At 39.8% G+C, this 20,318-nt stretch overlaps 1 protein-coding gene across 2 annotated transcripts in view; it reads right to left on the reverse strand.

Moving 5' to 3' along the window:
• LOC111150998 (lysine demethylase 5B) overlaps positions 1-20,318 on the reverse strand; it is an 88,904-nt gene that overhangs the window by 21,419 nt on the left and 47,167 nt on the right. For both annotated transcript variants that reach the window (XM_022508684.1, XM_022508685.1), the window contains 7 exons: positions 19,671-19,829; positions 17,475-17,656; positions 15,896-16,058; positions 11,493-11,612; positions 10,269-10,463; positions 6,871-7,052; positions 6,590-6,714 (listed from right to left, as the gene is read on the reverse strand). In XM_022508684.1, the coding sequence (XP_022364392.1) occupies positions 6,590-6,714; positions 6,871-7,052; positions 10,269-10,463; positions 11,493-11,612; positions 15,896-16,058; positions 17,475-17,656; positions 19,671-19,829 (1,126 nt within the window). The remainder of the gene's footprint in view (positions 1-6,589; positions 6,715-6,870; positions 7,053-10,268; positions 10,464-11,492; positions 11,613-15,895; positions 16,059-17,474; positions 17,657-19,670; positions 19,830-20,318) is intronic.

A 20,318-nucleotide genomic window follows, 5' to 3' on the forward strand; every position in this document is an offset into this window, starting at 1 on the left:
TTATTTATTTGACAGAGATCACAAGTAGACAGAGAGGCAGGCAGAGAGAGAGAGGGAAGCAGGCTCCCTGATGAGCAGAGAGCCCGATGCGGGACTCGATCCCAGGACCCTAAGATCATGACCTGAGCCAAAGGCAGCGGCTTAACCCACTGAGCCACCCAGGCGCCCGGTTTTGGGTGCAATTGTAAATGGGATTGATTCCTTAATTTCTCCTTCTCCTGTCTTGTTGTTGGTGTAAAGAAATGCAACTGATTTCTGTGCACTGATTTTATATCCTGACACTTTACTGAACTCCTGTACAAGATCTAGCAGATTTGGAGTGGAGTCTTTTGGGTTTTCCACATATAGTATCATATCATCTGCAAAGAGTGATAGTTTGACTCCTTCTTTGCCAATCTAGATGCCTTTAATTTCTTTTTGTTGTCTGATTGCTGAGGCTAGAACTTCTAGTACTATGTTGAATAGCAGTGGTGATAATGGACATCCCTGCCGTGTTCCTGACCTTAGCGGAAAAACTCTCAGTTTTTCTCCACTGAGAATGATATTTGCGGTGGGTTTTTCGTAGATGGCTTTGATAATATTGAGGTATGTGCCCTCTATCCCTAAACTTTGAAGAGTTTTGATCAGGAAGGGATGCTGTGCTTTGTCAAATGCTTTTTCAGCATCTATTGAAAGTATCATATGGTTCTTGTTCTTTCGGTTATTAATGTATTATATCACATTGATTGATTTACAGATGTAGAACCAACCTTGTAGCCCTGGAATAAATCCCACTTGGTTGTGGTGAATAATCCTTTTAATGTACTGTTGGATCCTATTGGCTAATATTTTGGTGAGAATTTTTGCATCTGTGTTTATCAAGGATATTGGTCTGTAATTCTTTTTGAGGGGATCCTTGTCTGGTTTTGGGATCAAGGTGATGGTGGCCTCATAAAATGAGTTTGGGAGTTTTCCTTCCATTTCTATTTTTTGGAACAGTTTCAGGAGAATAGGAATTAATTCTTCTTTAAATGTTTGCTAGAACTCCCCTGGGAAGCCATCTGGCCCTTGGCTTTTGTTTGTTTAGAGATTTTTGATGACTGTTTCAATCTTACTGGTTACGGGTCTGTTTAGGTTTTCTATTTCTTCCTGGTTCAATTGTGGTAGTTTATATGTCTCTAGGAATGCATCCATTTCTTCCAGATTGTCAAATTTGTTGGCGTAGAGTTGCTCATAGTATGTTCTTTTAATTGTTTGTATTTCTTTGGTGTTGGTTGTGATCTCTCCACTTTCATTCATGATTTTATTTATTTGGGTCCTTTCTCTTTTCTTTTTGATAAGTCTGGCCAGGGGTTTATCAATCTTATTACTTCTTTCAAAGAACCAGCTTCTAGTTTCGTTGATTTGTTCTATTGGTTTTTTTGGTTTCTATTTCACTGATTTCTGCTCTGATCTTCATGATTTCTCTTCTCCTGCTGGGTTTAGGCTTTCTTTGTTTTTCTTTCTCCAGCTCCTTTAGGTGTAAGGTTAGGTTGTGTATTTGAGACCTTTCTTGTTTCTTGAGAAAGGCTTGTACCGCTATATATTTTCCTGTCAGGACTGCCTTTGCTGTGTCCCACAGATTTTGAACTGTTGTGTTTTCATTACCATTTGTTTCCATGACGTTTTTCTATTCTTCTTTAATTTCCTGGTTGACCCATTCATTCTTTAGAAGGATGCTGTTTAGTCTCCATGTATTTGGGTTCTTTCCAAATTTCCTCTTGTGATTGAGTTCTAGCTTCACAGCATTGGGGTCTGAAAATATGCAGGGAATGATCCCAATCTTTTGATACCAGTTGAGACCTGATTTATTACCCAGGATGTGATCTATTCTGGAGAATGTTCCATGTGCACTAGAGAAGAATGTGTATTCTGTTGCTTTGGGATGGGATGTTCTGAATATATCTGCGATGTCCATCTGGTCCAGTGTGTCATTTAAGGCCTTTATTTCCTTGTTGGATCTTTTGCTTGGATGATCTGTCCATTTCAGTGAGGGTTGTGTTAAAGACCCCTACTATTATTGTATTATTGTCAATGTGTTTCTTTGATTTTGTTATTAATTGGTTTATATAGTTGGCTGCTCCCATCTTAGGGGCATAGATATTTAAAATTGTTAGATCTTCTTGTTGGACACACCCTTTGAGTATGATATAGTGTCCTTCCTCATCTCTTATTACAGTCTTTGGCTTAAAATCCAATTGATGTAATATAAGGACTGCCACCCCAGCTTTCTTTTGATGTCCATTAGCATGGTAAATTGTTCTCCACCCCTCACTTTAAATATGGAGGTGTCTTTGGGTCTAAAATGAGTTTCTTGTAGGCAGCATATTGATAGGTTTTGTTTTTTTAACCATTCTGATACCCTTTGTCTTTTGATTGGGGCATTTAGCCCATTTACATTCAGGGTAACTATTGAGATATGAATTTAGTGCCATTATATTGCCTATAAGGTGACTGTTACTGTATATTGTCTCTGTTCCTTTCTAATCTACTACTTTTAGGGTCTCTCTTTGCTTAGAGGACCCTTTCAATATTTCCTGTAGAGCTGGTTTGGTGTTTGCAAATTCTTTCAGTTTTTGTTTGTCCTGGAAGCTTTTTATCTCTCCTCCTATTTTCAATGATAGCCTAGCTGGATATTGTATTCTTGGCTTTATGTTTTTCTCATTTAGTGCACTGAATATATCATGCCAGTTCTTTCTGGCCTGCCAGGTCTCTGTGGATAAGTCCACTGCCAATCTAATATTTTTACCATTGTATGTTACAGACTTCTTGTCCTGGGCTGCTTTCAGGATTTTCTCTTTGTCGCTAAGACTTGTAAATTTTACTATTAGATGACAGGGTGTGGACCTATTCTTATTGATTCTGAGGGGGGGTTCTCTGCACCTTCTGGATTTTGATGCTTGTTCCCTTTGCCATATTGGGCAAATTCTCTACAATAATTCTCTCCAATGTAACTTCTGCTCCCCTCTCTTTCTTCTTCTTCTGGAATCCCAATTATTCTAATGTTGTTTCGTTTTATGGTATCAATTCTCTCTCGAATTCTCCCCTCGTGGTCCAATAATTGTTTGTCTCTCTTTTGCTCAGCTTCTTTATTCTCTGTCATTTGGTCTTCTGTATCACTGATTCTTTCTTCTGCCTCATTTATCCTAGCAGTAAGAGCCTCCATTTTTTATTGCACCTCATTAATAGCTTTTTTTATTTCAACTTGGTTAGATTTTAGTTATTTCTCCAGAAAGGGTTTTTATTTCTCCAGACAGGGTTTCTCTAATATCTTCCATGCCTTTTTCTTTTCTTTTTTTTTTTTTTTTAAAGACTTTATTTATTTATTTGACAGAGAGAGAAATCACAAGTAGGCAGAGAGGCAGGCAGAGAGAGGGGGAAGCAGGCTCCCTGCTGAGCAGAGAGCCCGATGCAGGGCTCGATCCCAGGACGCTGAGGTCATGACCCGAGCCGAAGGCAGAGGCTTAACCCACTGAGCCACCCAGGCGCCCCATCTTCCATGCCTTTTTCGAGCCCGGCTAGAACCTTGAGAATTGTCATTCTGAACTCTAGACCTGACATATTACCAATGTCCGTATTGATTAGGTCCCTAGCCTTCAGTACTGCCTCTTGTTTTTTTGTGGTGAGTTTTTCCACCTTGTCATTTTGTCCAGATAAGAATATATATGAAGGAGCAAATAAAATACTAAAAGGGTGGCAAAGACCCCAGGAAAATGTGCTTTAACCAAATCAGAAGAGACCCCAAATTGTGGGGGGAGAGAAAGGGGGTAAAAAGTTCAGGAAAAAAAAAATTTAAAAAAGAAAACAAATAAAGAAAAAATATAAAAAAGAAAAAAATATATATATATTAGAGTGGTGACTAGAACAGGGTCACCCACTTAATTCTGGGAGTATTTTGGTCTCTTAGAAGAAACTACCTCCCAAAATTTTAAAGAATGAAAACCATATATAAGGGTAAACACAATGAAGCAATGGAATATGACTATAAAGATAAAAAAAAATTTTTTTTAATTTCTAAAAAGGGAGTTACAAGGTAAGTTGGTTGGGAGAATAAAGAAAAAGGAAGTGGAGAGAATTTGCTCGGGCTGGAGACTAGAATAAGCCTGGTGCTAGATTTAGGGTGTATTTTGATCTATTAGAAGAAGTTGTACCCCAAATTTTTTAGAAGAAAAAATCCTATGTGTACACAAAAAATAAAGTTAGATACAATGAAGGATAAAATATGACTATAATAATGAAGGTTTAAAAAAAATTTTTAATGAAAGGTATTGTTAAGATAAACTAGTTAAAAAATGTTGAAAGAGGAAAGGATAAAAGTTAAAAAAAATTTAGCAGAAGAGAAAAAATATTAAAAAAAATTAATTAACTTTGCAAGACTAAAGATTCATGGGGAGAAAGCCATGAATTCCATGCTTTGCTTTCTCCTCCTCTGGAATTCCGCTGTTCTCCTTAGCAAGTGAACTTGGTCTTGGCTGGATTTCTTGTTGATCTTCTAGGGGAGGGGTCTGTTGTAGTGATTCTCAAGTGTCTTTGGCAGAGGCGGAATTGCACCCCCGTTACCAGGGGCCAGGCTAAGTAATCTGCTCGGGTTCACTTTCAGGAGCTTTTATTCCCTGAATGCTTTCCATAGAGTTCCGGAGAACAGGAATGAAAATGGCACCTCCCAATCTCCGGCCTGGAGGAGCCAAGAGCTCGGGGCCCCATTCCTCAGTGCGCCCTCAGAGAAAAGCGCTCAATCGCTCCCGTCTCCCTGGCTGCCGGCCACACTCTGAGCTCACCCAGGTGTGACCAAGTGTCTTTGTCTCTGGCACACAGCTCCATCTGGAGTCTCGGAACCCCGAAGATTCCTGAGCTCTTCCGGGGGGAGGTCTTCTGGGATCTTGTGGGGTCCCCACTCACAGAGCAGTGGCCTGTGCCACGGATTACGGTTCAAGGTAACCCCGAGCTGAGAGCTCACTCCTCGGCTCTGTCGGTAGCCGGCTTCCCCACTCTAATACCTGCGAGCTCTGCGACACTCAGACACCCCAGATCCTTCTGTGACCCCGCGGGACCTGAGGCCACGTTGTCCCCACGTGGGCTTCACCCCGGTTTAACCTCTGGAGCAATGTCCCTCAGTGGAGCAGACTTTTAAAAGTCCTGATTTTGTGCTCCCTTGTTCTGCTGCTTGCCGAGAACCGGGCCCTCCCCCCGCGGTCTATCTTCCCGTTGCTTTAGATTCACTTCTCCATGGGTCCTACCTTTCAGAAAGTAGTCAATTTTCTATTTCTAGAATTGCTGCTCTTCTTCTTTTCAATCTCCTGTTGGATTTGTAGGTGTTCGCAATGGATTGATAAGCTATATAGCTGATCTCCTGCTGCCTGAGCATCTCAGCCGGCTACTTCGCCATCTTGACTCCTCCCCCCAAAGACCTATTTATTTATTTTTAAGTAATTTCTGTATCCAATATGGGAATCGAACTCATGTCCCTAAGATCAAGAGCTGCATGGTCTTCTAACTGAGCCAGCCAGGAGCACCTTTAGAGTGTTTTAAACAAGTGCCTAGAGTTGCTCTTCAATGTGCAAATGTTTCAGAGATGGAAGACAATGGACTTGTCAAAACAAGGCAAATGTAGGTTTCCCATTGTTGCATGACCAGTCCTTTCTCCTACACTCTGCAAGTGATGGGAAAGTCATGACTTTCAAGGTAATAACAAGAGACAGAAACTGTGACTTTGATTAGCACTGAAAAGTGATTAACCAGAAATTCCTAATTTAATATAACACACTTCCAGGACGCCTGGGTGGCTCAGTTGGTTAAGCAGTTGCCTTCGGCTCGGGTCATGATTCCAGCGTCTTGGGATCGAGTCCCACATCGGGCTCCTTGCTTGGTGGGGAAGCCTGCTTCTCCCTCTGACTCTGTCTGCCATTCTGCCTGCCTGTGCTCACTCTTTCGCTCTGTCGCTCTCTCTCACAAATAAATAAATAAAATCTTTAAAAAAATATATAACACACTTCCTTTGTCTTCAGCTCTAGGTTTTTAAAATGTTTTCCTAGGGTTCCATATAAAATGTGAGATATTTTTGTCTCTGAGACAAGAGGTGTAAAAGGTTATTCTGTTTCCTAACAATACGGTCTTTGTTAAAAACATGATCTTATACATTAATTCATCTATCAAGATTTTCCTCTGCCAAATCTCGTGGCTTAAAACTTCGTATGCTTACACTCCATAAACCTGGCTAAAAAGGGGAACTACAGGGGCACCTGGGTGGCTCAGTGCATTAAAGCGTCTGCATTCCACTCAGGTCATGATCTCAGGGTCCTGGGATTGAGCCCCGCATCGGGCTCTCTATTCAGCGGGGAACCTGCATCCCCCCTCTCTCTGCCTGCCTCTTTGCCTACTTGTGATCTCTCTCTCTGTCAAATAAATAAATAAATAAAAATCTTTTAAAAAATAAAAAAAATAAAAAATAAAAAGGGGAACTACACAAAGAAAAAGTCAGGTTGTTTCAAGTAATCTGTTGATAACTACACTGGCTACATTACAATCAGTCCCCATTTGTCAATCACCAAGACACACTTTGTATACTACGTACTTTTCTTTTTGTTAATCTTTGCCTCCAAAGCTTCATTCACATTCAGGGCCCATTCATTGTAAGATTCTGCTCGAAGCTTCAGTGCATTCATCATGGGGTAGAGATCATCCAGAGTGTATCTATACCTGGACACAAAATAGCAGACTTAGTTTTGACAGATTTGGGTTTGGAGAAAATCATACATTTTATACTCAGTATTTCAATCCTGGAACAGAAATATCACTGAGCTTTCATTAAGGATTTAGGGTTTTCCACAGAAAAATATCATTCTTCCTGCTCACCTCAGTTTATATTTGTAAGGAGGACAGGAACACAGTTCTTTTACATGATGCAGGCAAACAAGCAGGCCAGGTTTACAAGAACAGGAGATGGCAGACATGAAGCATGTGGTTTTACATTTTATACACTGACGCTCATCATCTGGTAACAGCTCGAAATCCATTCTTTCTGAATCAATTACTCCCTAGAATAAAGTGTACTTTAGAGATCTCCAAAGGAATATATAATCCACCAGCCCCCAAGACAAATACGCAATAGGTGAGTTTTAAAAATTTTTTTAAAAAGGGAGTAGGGGGAGCCTCACCAAAATAGGAGTGCATGATTAAAAATGTGTGGAATACAAAGTAACAATGACCTAGCAAATATGGGCAAGGTAAACTACCTCACTTGTTTGGGAAGAATGTCTTTCTAGACAAGGTAGGTCCTTATGTTTGGCCATTTTGATCAGAGTATGAAAACAGTAACTAATAGACTATAGACTATTGAGATTTGCTCTTTATTCTACTCCGAGCTGGCTCTATCCACAGTTTGGGTATAGATGATAAGAGCAAAAGAAATGTATATGTTTTCTACTTCAGAGGAATTATTATACAGAATGTCAGAGTAATACTGCTAGAGAATCCATAAAAAGAACAAAAGTAAATAAAAGGAAGAAGAGAAGACTATCACGAAGCAATGACTGATGAGAAGATGCTGAGTAGTCAATTAGCTTTCACAGGCAAAGTTACCTAAAGGGATAGTATTTATCTGAAATGTTAGAAATATGCACAAGACACTAAAGTCATAATAAATCATTTCCTAACTGAAACAGTATCAAGTAAAATGAGGTCTTAAACCAATAAATTTTAACTGCAGTTTGTAACACCTAGAGAGTCCTCCCTACAATATACCTTTTGTCACTGAAAGATCAAGCTTTGACCACTTTTTCTCCCTATCCGAACCTGGATCCAAATCCAACCATGAGCATGCCAGAATCCGATTAAGTCAATCTATAAACCATCAAGCTCCTTTGTCTTACTGTTTTATTCTGTATTTTAACCTTTTGATCACTTCTTGCTGATTACATGGACCAGCAAAAACAGAGGAGAGTAAAGAAACCGCTAATGAATGAATTTCAGTTTTAAACTGGAACTGATCAGGGACAACTGGGTGGCTCAGCTGGTTAAGCCTCTGCCTTTGGCTCAGGTCATGATCCCAGGTTCTGGGATTGAGTCCGGTATTGGGCTCTCTGCTCAGCAGGGAGCCCACTTCTCCTTCTCCCTCTCCCTCTACCTACCGCTCCTCCCATTTGGGCTCTCTCTCTCTCTCTCTCTGACAAATGAATAAAATCTAAAAAAAAGTAAAATAAAAAAATTAACTGGAACTAATTAAAAAGAACTACAAGATAAAAAAAATGGTTGCAATTTTTATTTAAAATGAGCTTAAGGACCAACTTTATGGATCTTAGTTAAGAACGAATGATATACAGTTCACCCCATTTTAACTTGTCAATTTCCACATCTGGAAAAACATGTAAGTTCTCAAAGTTCCTCAAATGAGTTACCATTTTTGATGTAAGACATTAGTAAGGCACTTAAACCCTCTGGGCATTGCTTCCCTAACCTATAAAATATCAGAGGAAGGTGAATAAACTTGCTGTTGGTCTATAACAGGCTTCAGAGAGCCAACATTCAAGGATTCTATCTAAAAAGTCATATTAAAAAAAAAAAAAAAATCAGTGTGACTCTATTTGTAGATTCCAAAACAATCTATTAAAAAAGCCAATAGAACTATTATTGAGTTTAGCAAGGTTGCAGAACATAAAAAGTCAATATACAAGTCAATTACATTTATAAATGCTAGCAATAAACTGTCTGAAATAAAATTTTAAGGCAACATTTATAAAAGTACCAAAAACCATAAAGTACGTGATTTTTTTAAGATTTTACTTATTTATTTGACAGAGGAAGAGAGCTCTGGCTCAAGCAGGCAGAGCAGCAGAGGGAAAGGGAGAAGGAGAAGCAGGGCTCCCCAAAGAGCAGGGAGTCCAATGCGGGGCCTGAGTCCAGGATGCTGGGATCATGACTTGAGCTGAAGGCAGTCGCTTAACCAACTGAGCCACCGAGAAGCCCAAGTACGTGATTTTTAAACCCAAGAAAATATGTGGAAGTTCCGTGTGTCGCAATCTGCAAAGTAAGAAAGAACTCAAGACTTAAGTAAATAGTGGATCTATTATATCCATGAATTGGAAGACTCAACATTGTTAAAGATATCAATTCTCCCAACTATATTCATGGATTTAATGGAATCCTAATGAAACTTGTCACAGGATTTTTGGTAGAAATCAATAAGCCAATTCTCAAATTCATATGGAAAGCAAAGGAACTAAAATAGCCAAACCAATTTTTAAAATGAACAAAGCTGGAGGACTCACACTACCTAATTTCAAGACTCATTATAAAGTTACAGTGATCAAGACCATATGGTAATAGCAAGAGAATAAATGCATAGGTTAAGAGAGTAAAACAGTCTAGCAATAGACCCACATACAGGTGAACTGATTTCAAAACAAAGGTGCCAGGGCATTTCAACAGAAAAAGAATGGTATTCTCAAGAAATGGTGCTGAAACAATGAGAAAACCATATGTAAAAAAGGGTAATTTCAACCCCCACCTTGTACCATAAATAAAAATTACTTGAGATGGATTAGAGATTTACTTGTAAAACCTAAAACTAAAAATTCTAGATGACTAACAAGAAAAAGCCTTTGTGACTTTGGGTTAGGAAGATTTCTTAAAGACATAAAAAAAGATAAGGGGTGGCTTAGTCGGTCAAGCATCTGACTCTTGATTTCAGCTCTGGTCGGCTCAGGTTGTGATCTCACGGTGGTGAGATCGAGGCCCACCTCAGTAGGGAATCTGCTTGAGATTCTCTCCCTTTCCCTCTGCCCTTCCCACCCTTGCCAAAAGATCCATAAAAGAAACAACTGCTTAACTGAACTTCATCAAAATAATAAACTTCTGCTTTAGAAAGACAGTGCTCTGAGAATGAAAAGTTAAGCCACTGACTGGAAAAAATACTTGCAGAACACTTATCTGATAAAGGACTGGTATATAGGATGAACGGACATCTCACAACAATCCAATAAAAAAGGGGGTGGGGGGAAAATATCTGAACAGTTAACCAAGGAGATAATATACAAAGAATAAATATGTATATACACGATAGGATGTTCAGTAAATCAGTGGCCATTAGAGAAAATTAAAACCACAATGAGATATTAATACACATCTATCAGAATGGGTCTTAGAGGAAAGTAGCCTAAGAAAAGACTTCTTAAAATGGTATTAACATGATTAACATGTAAGAATTTTACTAAGTTATACCCAGAGCCATGCAATAGGGATTCCAGAAACCTTACCAATTTACGGACAGTTTCTCTTAAAGCCTTCTCATCCTCAATCATAATGGCCATGTCTTTCTGAACAGTTGAAGCTACCACGACATCTAGTACATCAGCCTTGGAAGCCATCTTGCAAATCATCTCATCATGGGAAAATACACAATAGCGGTGAAGCAAGCGGTAATGCTCCACACACTGTCGGCCTAATGGCAGCTGTGTCAAAAGACAGAGGATAATATGTGACATTCATCATTTTCCTTCCTATTTACAAAGACTTCTGACCATTATCAAATTACCAAAGATCATATTCCAGGTCATAATACATACATCAACCCTACAGCCAAACTCGACTCTAAGAGGCCTCGGGCCTTTTTAAATCTTTACATCTCAAAGATCAGGCATATTAGATACCTTAATTAAAAAGCAGTTTAAAAAAGCCAACATACAGTGATACCTGGCCAGCTCGGTCAAAAGAGCATGCAACTCTTCATCGTAGGGTCGTGAGTTCCAGCCCCATGTTGGGTGCAGAGATTAATTAAAGACACTTTTAAAAAAACCCAACATATTAACAATGTAGTTAATGTCCAGAACAATGTACAATCTAAATGGACATGTGAATTTACACATTCCCTGAAACAACTATGCTGAACTGGTGTGGTTAAACCTACTTCAGGGAAAAGGATGCTCCAAACTACATAATGGAAAATAATTTTAGATATAGGCAGTACTATTACTCAGTAAAGCACTGAAACAAGGTTATAATTCATTAGATTTAACATCACATACTTTAAATGAGATCTTTTTACGTAAATGAAAAGTATTAGTACTAATATAAAAATTCTACTTTACAACTGAAAGCAAGTGCATCATTAAAAAGTTATGCTGTAGATGATCTAAGGTAGTGTTGTATAGTCTTAAGACAGAACTCTTTATTATGAGTTTGCAATAAGAGACTGAATTTTGCCCCCAGTGTAAATCAACACTCATTTATTCATCAAGCCTCACTTTTACAGCAGAAAAACTTATCAGCTGAACTGAGCAGTGTGTTGAGTTAGTAAAGGCTTGGTTTACAGTGTGGTGCCAAGTGCTTTATCCCGCTGTGGATGGTAAATAATTTGTAGACTAGCCATTTGAGGAGCAACAGGTTTAAGCAACCACACCTGAAAGCTTCTTAAGTATTATATGCCATTTCTGCAAGAAAACAATACATTTGAAAAGGCGCACTACATCATGATTACATACCCAATCAACAGTACAGAAGTTAACAGCCTCAGCAAAATTAAAACCTTGATTAAAACCACTGTGATAGGCTCTTGGAAATGTAATCACAAACTCCCCAGCACACTGATTAGTTCGGTAAACCTAGAGAGACAGAAATTGGGGATTTTTAGTGACATTCATGAAAGACAATCTGGACACAGACTATCAGATGATTCTCCAGAAAGGGAGGCTTTTTTTCCAAAACAAAAAACAAAAAACAGAACAACAACAACAAAAAAACCCAAAAACACACCAGAACAGAATGTAACAGAAAGAATTACGGTAAAATAATCAGAGAGATACTCAATTCTGCCACAAGATGGGAGCAGTATCCCAGATTATGAGGGCTGATTAGTATCTGAAAGGAAAACATGGCTTTCACTAGGCTTTGACTACAAAAATTTAGCTACATCCAGGATTAGGACATACCTAAATATAACTACAATTAAGAATATTCTAGGGGTAGGGGCGCCTAGGTGGCTCAGTGGGTTAAGTCTCTGCCTTTGGCTCAGGTCATGATCCCAGAGTCCTGCGATCGAGGCTGCATCAGGCTCTTTGCTCAGCAGGGACTCTGTTCCACCCCCCGGCAGAACCCCTCTTCTGCCTGCCTCTCCGCCTACTTGTGATCTGTGTCAAAAAAATAAATAAAATCTTAAAAAAAAAAAAGGAATATTCTATTATTATTATACCAAAATAGAATCTCCTACCACCAATTAATGCAATTGCATTATTTTTCAAGTAATATCATCCCATAAAGAGATCTTGATTTAGGCCTCACACATCTCCCTCCAACAATTTCCCTTTTCCCACCACCCACTCAAAAACCACCTGTAGTGGGACGCCTGGGTGGCTCAGTTGGTTAAGCAGCTGCCTTCGGCTCAGGTCATGATCCTAGCGTCCTGGGATCGAGTCCCACATCGGGCTCCTTGCTCGGCGGGGAGCCTACTTCTCCCTCTGCTCTGCCTGCCTTTCTGTCTGCCTGTGCTCGCTCTCTCTCCCTCTCTCTCTGACAAATAAATAAAATCTTAAAAAAAAAAAAAAAAAAACCACCTGTAGTAAGGTAGCAATCTCTTGGACACGAGCCTTAGCAACGTTTTTCTGGATAGGTCTCAGGTAAGGGAAATAAGTAAAAATACACTACTGAGACTACGGAAAGCTAAAAAGCTGTTGAAGAGCAAAGGAAACCATCAATAAAAATGAAAAGGCAAGCTACTCAGTGGAAGAAGACATTTGCAAATGATGCATCCAATAAGGGGTTAATATCCAGGATAGATTAAAGAACTCCTACAACTTCACACCAAATAATAATAACAATAATACAATTAAAAAATAGGCCTGAATATACATTTTGCCAAAGAAGATATACAGATGGCCAACAGGTACATGAAAAGAGGCTCAACATCACTAATCATCAGGAAAATGCAAATCAAAACCACAGTGAGAGATCATTTCACATCTATTAGGATGGCTAATATCAAAAAGACAAAGAAATAACAAGTCTTGGCAAGGATGTGGAGAAAAGGGAACCTTTGAAATGGAAATTGGTGCAGCCACCGTGGAAGTATGTGAACCCCTGTGTTCAATACGGCATTATTTATAATGGCCAAGATACGGAAGCAACGTTAAGTATCCATCAATAGATGAATGAATAATGATGTGGTAAAATTTAGAATGGAATATTACTCAACCATAATCTTGCCATTCACAACAACATGGATGGACTCAGAGAATATTATGCTAAGTGAAATAAGTCAGAGAAAGAAAATTACAATGATGTCATTTTTATGTGGAATCTAAAAGACAAAAATAAAACCAGAAACAGACTCATAGACACAGAACAAACTGGTGGTTGCCAGAGGGTAGGGGGGTGGGGGCATAGGCAGAAGGGGATTAAGAGGTACAAACTTCCGGTTATAAAAAAATAATAAAAATAAGTAAGTCGCAAGGATGAAAGTACAGCATAGGGAATATAATCAGTAATAACTCTGTATGATGACAGATGGTAACTACACTTACTGTGGTGAGCATTTTGCCATGTATAGAACTGTCAGAACACTATGATGTACAACTGAAACTAATGATGCATCAACTAAACTTCAATTAGGTTGTTTTTTTTTTTAAAGGTTTTATTTATTTGACAGAAAGACCTCGCAAGAGAGAACACAAGCAGGGGAAGCAGGAGAGGGAGAGGCAGGCTCCCTGCCAAGCAGGGAGCCCAATGCGGGGCTCGATCCCAGGACCCTGGGATCATGACCTGAGCCGAAGGCAGACGCTTAATGACTGAGCCACCCTGGCACCCCCTTCAATAAAGTTTTAATTAAAAAAACCTATATTGCTCTAGGCACACAAACCCTCAGACTGAACTTACGAAATAAGAAAATTAAATAGCTTTTCAATGTATCTCTCTCCATCAGTGGTTGTACAAAATGTAGTTCCTGGACTGAATGGGGAACTTGTTGAAAATGTAAATTCTTGAGCACCACCCAGACCAGCAGAACAAGAAATTGGGGGTGAGGATCAGCCATGTGTATTTTTTTTTTTTAAAGCTAAGGCGTATATATATTTTTTAAACATTTTATTTATTTATTTGACAGAGATCACAAGTAGGCAGAGAGACAGGGGGAAAAGCAGGCTCCCCGCTGAGCAGTGAGCCCGCTGCGGGGCTTGATCCCAGGACCCTGAGATCATGACCTGAGCCAAAGGCAGAGGCTTGACCCACTGAGCCACCAGGCACCCCTAGCCATGTGTACTGTAACCTGCCATTCAGGGTTCAAATATAGTTAGCAGTTTGAAGACCACTACTCACCACATGAACACAATCCCTCTTACTGCTAGTACTTCCTTCCCTCCACCCCAAATCTGCCAAAAATATTCCTTCTCAGAGATCCAAGTTTTAATTCAAATGGTCATTTTGGGTCCTTTCTAATTCTCCATAGAGTAAATGGGTCAGCCTCCTTGACACCACCATCAAACCACACCACAATGCCATTATCTGTGTAAACACTATCTGCCTTTTCTGACAGGTTATGATTCCATGGTCCTGGTATCCAGCCCCGCATGGGGCTGAGTCCCCAAATGCACAGGTTCACTCATCCATCTCTGTGGTCCAGAATCAAGTCTCAAGGGTTCTTCAATTTAATAACTGAGAACCATGGCCAGAGGTCCCATTTAGGGCAAGTTACTTATAACAAACCAGAAAGATCAATCAATATGAGGGGGGGGGAAAAATCAATGTGCAAAATACCAATGAGACGACCAGCATTTTACTGGTCATTATTTTCTAAGCTATTGTCCATGAATAATTTATAATCCCTCAAAGAAAAATCCTTTCCATCTGCCCCCATTTACTAGCCTGTGAACCCCCAAAGCATGAAATTTAGGTCACAGCAGCATTAGGAATTCACTTAGCACAGTAAATATATCATTTACATATGACTTAGCAAACTAAGATGGACCCCCTCAATTTCATACATTTCAATCTGGCCTCCCAAGATATCTTCAGAGCATTCTCCAGCAGGAAATCAGTATACAAGTAAGTGTCACTTTGTATATCAAGTGCAGAGGCAGTATCACCAACAGTACCTTTCAGTCTAGAAGAGACTCCCTTAAATCCCAGCCCAGGAGCTTAAAATTAATTTTTTCTTGAGGGGCACCTGGGTGCGTCAGTCTCAGGGTCCTGGGATGGAGCCCCCAATGTTGGGGCTCCCCACTCATCAGGAGTCTGTTTCTCCCTCTCCCACTGCCCTTTCCCCCCAACTTGTGCATGTGCTCTCTCTCAAAGAAATAAAATCTTAAAAATTAAATAACCAAGCAAGCAAGCTTAATTAGGGGTGGAGGTTTAATATCTACTGAGCATGTAAATTATTTCAGTTTATCATTCAGAATTAAGTTCATGTAGATTCCATAAATTATTTTTTTTCATAAATTATTTTTTTAAGTATGGACAGAGTATGAAGGATTCTAACACTAGAGTTTAGATCTAATTGTAACAGAACCCAGACATTTTCACAGTAATTTATACAGACAAGTAACATTAAGGTTTTTGTTTTGTTGCATTGAAAGACAGAAGTTCTAAGGAAAAATTATAGTTTAGAAACCCTAAAATAGACACTGAATAAAAAAGAAAGCATCATACTTATTATTTGCAAAATATGGCTGCTAGCAACCTAGTTATTAGCAGCAACAAATTAGTTTTTATGGTGCCTGAGGATCCAGTCCTACTGGCTTATTGCAATATAGTATCAAATTCCACCAAACAGCTATTTTTTCTATCCAGTTATAGTATGGAACACACATAACTAAATCAACTTCATAAAAAAACTGAGTAACAGGGAAGAGAAGTGGTGGGTTAAGCCTAAGTACAGGAGAATTGACGCAGAACATACAGGCACTTCGTGAGTCATCAGGGTATTGGGGTTCATGATGGTCACAAGCTGATGGAGAAGATCTGGTTGGGACACAAAGAGCTCTGGAGCTAGTTTCTTCATTACATTTTCTAGCTGCTCAGCAGCATACCCCGGGACTCCATACCAGGTTTTTGGCTCACCCCTGGAAACAGATTGTAAAAATAAATCAATCTCAAGAAATATATAAACATCAAATTTCATTAGAAAAAATCAGTCTGCAACACTAACACAAACAAAATGGTTAACAAGTCATGTTTCTCAGACCCTGCTTTGTAAGATTATTCCACAAAGGAAATGTTCAAACTGAGTGTCATTAGAAATGTGATCTGAACATATGTGATGCATTTTCCCCCTTCACATACAGAGTTTAAATGAGAGACTTTCCATCTGAGGCTCCCCTCCTCCCTCCCATTTTTTTTTTTTTAAAGATTTTATTCATTTATTTGACAGATAGAGATCAAAAGTAGGCAGACAGGCAGGCAGAGAGAGAGGAGGAAGCCGACTCCCTGACTCAATCCCAGAACCCTGAGATCATGACCTGAGCCGAAGGCAGAGGCTTAATCCACTGAGCCACCCAGGTGCCCCCTCCTTCCCATTTTTATCTGACTCTTTAGAAAATGTAAATATCTAGAATTTCTAAAAATACGAGGCATCATATGTTAGCTACAGGATATGTGGTTACCACAGTCTCTTATAGCAACTGACAAGGGATGGCAACTCTCCATTTTCCTTTTCCCTTGTCCATTCTGACAGGCGAGGGTAAATCAAACACTAGTAAGGCAATTAGCATTTCCAAAGAGCTCTTATTCTTCAAAGCACTTTAAACTGTCAACCAATTAATCTGTAACATCCCTGTGAGGTATGGTAAATATAATCTTCATTTTACAGCTGGGAGCAATTGCCTAGGGAGGCAGAACTGATGCTCCACATATATTTCCCAACTCTCTCTTTCTTGTGGTACATCCTCAAATTCCTCGTGTGGGGATTTAAGTGAGTTACAGAGCTTCAGATATTTCTATACTTAGAAAAGCAAAGGAAACGGAGGGGGTAAAAACAGATGTGAAAGAAGACACAAAAAGTAAAAAAAGTCTGAGTACCTGCACCCCACCTCCAGGCACTTGTGCACTGATGAAGTCCATTCTACCGTGTGTAATGATGCCAAAACTCAGCGCAACAAAACAGGCCTAAGGAGCTGGAGGGCACTTTGGGACCTATATTCCACTACCCAAAGGGTATGGTATCTGGGCTGTCCCTGCCACAGAATGGGATTTCTCCATAGGAAAAGTAATGTTCAGTGTTTTTTAATCTTTCCATGAGCAAAGGCTTCTTTCACTAACAGCTGTTTATCCCCTCCCCAGAAACATGTTATACTTGAAAAATAGTATATATGCAATTTCAGGGGATTGATTGGATTTCCTAGGATCATTAAGAACCACTGCCTTATTAAGACGCCTGGATTCAACAGTAGTGAAAAAAACAGTTCATTACTCTTCAGACACATTTAAAAAGTTTCCAGCCCAGCTCGCATACGATTCATAGGTTATGTGGAACTTCTTACCAGTGCAGGTAGTTAATTGAATAGCTCCAGTGGTCTTCAATATGCCAACAGAATGAAGAAAAGCACATTCCTACATACAACCAAGGAAGTTTCATGCCACATATATCAGCAGTAATGTGAGCAAGGACAGACTGCTCCATCACCGGCATATTGTTCAAATTCCAGCCACTATCAAGGTACTCCTAAAAAGGAAACAAAAAAGGTATAAAGGATTAGCTAAGCATGCTAACATTTTAGATTCTCAATGTTTCAAAAAGCTGGCTGAAAATAGTCTCCCTCAAAATAAAAGGGTAAGGGTTGGAGAAAAGGAGGGGAGACCACTATGCTAACTTCTTAGATGCCCACTTCTGCTCGGTTTTGAGCTTAATATAAATAGATTCACACATTATATACTTTTGTATCTGTACAGCCTCCCCCTTGTGTTGGCTATAGAGGAAATAAGATAGCAATGAGTCTGTTTATATCAAGTCCAAAAATAGGCAAACTAACCTATGGTGTTGTAACTCAGGATAGTGATTGTCCGGAGGGTGGGAGAAGTGGTTTTCCTGAGACAGGGAAGGTAGCAAAAGAGGTAGGCAAAAGGGGAACTTCTGGGGTAAGGTCTGGTAATAACTGGTAATGTCTTAATTCCTGTTCTAGTGCTGGTTACATGCATATACTCAATTTGTGAAAATTCAGTGTGCATATTATTATGTACTTTTTTCTGTGTATATGTTACATTTGAAAAAGATTTTTAAAAATCTGACTTCCAGGCGCCTGGGTGGCTCAGTGGGTCAAGCCTCTGCCTTCAGCTCAGGCAATGATCCCGGGGTCCTGGGATCGAGCCTGCATCAGGCTCTCTGCTCAGCAGGGGACTTGCTTCCCTCCCTCTTTCTGTCTGCCTCTCTGCCTACTTGTGATCTCTGTCAAATAAATAAAATCTTTAAAAATCTTCCTACTTCCTACTAGAATAGGAATAGAAACCCTCCTAGACGTTTGCTATTGTGCAAAATAATAGACTAATAAACACTAAAGTTCAAAGATAAATTGAAGTCTGGTCCCAATCCCTCAAATTTTCCTCAGAAGGTAGTATCATAGTTATAGACTGAAAGCAAAGGGAGCTTAAGTAATCTTCCCATATCATCACAATGTAGTTGAACAGCTGGGACTAGAATCCTTCTATGGGCTCTTTCTGCTTTTCTTGAAATCATTAAAAATCTAGTAATCAGAGTGCCCGGGTGGCTCAGTGGGTTAAGCCTCTGCCTTTGGCTCAGGTCATGATCTTAGGGTCTTGGGATTGAGTCCCGAATCGGGCTCTCTGCTCAGGAGGGAGCCTGCTTCCCCCTCTCTCTGTGTGTGCCTCTCTGCCTACTTGTGATCTCTCTTTGTGTGTCAAATAAATAAATAAAATCTTTAAAAAAAAAAAAAAAATCGGGGCACCTGGGTGGCTCAGTGGGTTAAAGCCTCTGCCTTCGGCTCAAGTCGTGATCCCAGGGTCCTGGGATCGAGCCCCGCATTGGGCTGTCTGCTCAGCGGGGAGCCTGCTTCCCCCTCTCTCTCTGCCTGCCTCTCTGCCTACTTGTGATCTCTCTCTGTGTCAAATAAATAAATAAAATCTTAAAAAAAAAAAAAAAGCCTCTGCCTTCGGCTCAGGTCATGATCCTGGGATCAAGCCCAGCATCCAGCTTTCTGCTCAGCGAGGAGCCTGCTTCCTCCTCTCTGCCTGCCTCTGCCTACTTGTGATCTCTCTCTGTCAAATAAATAAATAGAATCTTAAAAAAAAAAAAAAAAAATCTAGTAATCAGGGGTGCCTGGGTGGCTCATTTCTGTTAAGTATCTGGCACTTGGTTTTTGGCTCAGGTCATGATCTCAGGGTCCTGGGATCCTGACAAGAGCCCTGTCAGGCCTCCCCGCTCAGCGGGGGAGTCTGCTTAACTTTCTCCCTCTGCCTCTCGCCCTGCTCGCACTTGCTCACTCTCTCTCAAATAAATAATTTTTTAAAAAAATCTGGTAATCAAAAATGTACTGAAAGTGATCATAAACTATTTCAAGCAAACCAAACAGAATTTTAATTAATAATTCAAGTTCCAACTACATGCATGTTTGCACTAAGGCAATCAATCCCATATTAAGCACTTTAGATAAGGATATGCGGAACTATTAGGTTTAAACGCAGGTCTCTGCTTGAACTAGAAGTGCCTCCAGGTGAGAACCTACCTCCTCCTCAGGCGAAAGTTTGATTTTTCCATCTCGGACAGGGAAGCCACTGCCAAATTCCTTAGAGGCAATATCGGCTCCATATTCTACTGTGACATCCTCTTCAATAGTGCTTACCAGTCGCCAAAATTCTTTCTCAACTAGTTCTGTGGGAACCATCTGGAAACAAAACAATGAGGAAGACAAAAAACTGAATTTTCAGACACTCACAAACTACCCATGACCAATCTGAAGAGATTAGCTAAGTGACAGGAGTCACAGCACAACACACCCTAAGGAAAATCATACCCATAATATTCCACAATTGATCCCAAGCAGTTTAGACACAGACATTATTTTCTAAAACCAATTTTGTAACCAAAAAAGTACTGATTAAGAATTCATGTTCCTCTATCACTGACCTGGCCACTATACTAAAAGGAAGTCAAGGAAAGCAAAATTCTGAATCAAAAATGGAGATGTTTTTGTGTGTGAGAAATGTCACCTATAACTTGGCAGACCATTATACACTAGTAATAGCTGTGTTTGAATGACACTTCATCCTTCAAGATGTGTTCAAACACACTACCTGAGTCCATCATTTCACTCCTTGCCCTTGACCTGGCTGAGAGTAAGGCAGACAACCATGATGAAAAAGACAGAGTGCAA

This window comes from Enhydra lutris, unplaced genomic scaffold, assembly GCF_002288905.1.
Source record: "Enhydra lutris kenyoni isolate GAN:26980312 unplaced genomic scaffold, ASM228890v2 scaffoldscaffold25, whole genome shotgun sequence".
Lineage (NCBI taxonomy): Eukaryota > Metazoa > Chordata > Mammalia > Carnivora > Mustelidae > Enhydra > Enhydra lutris.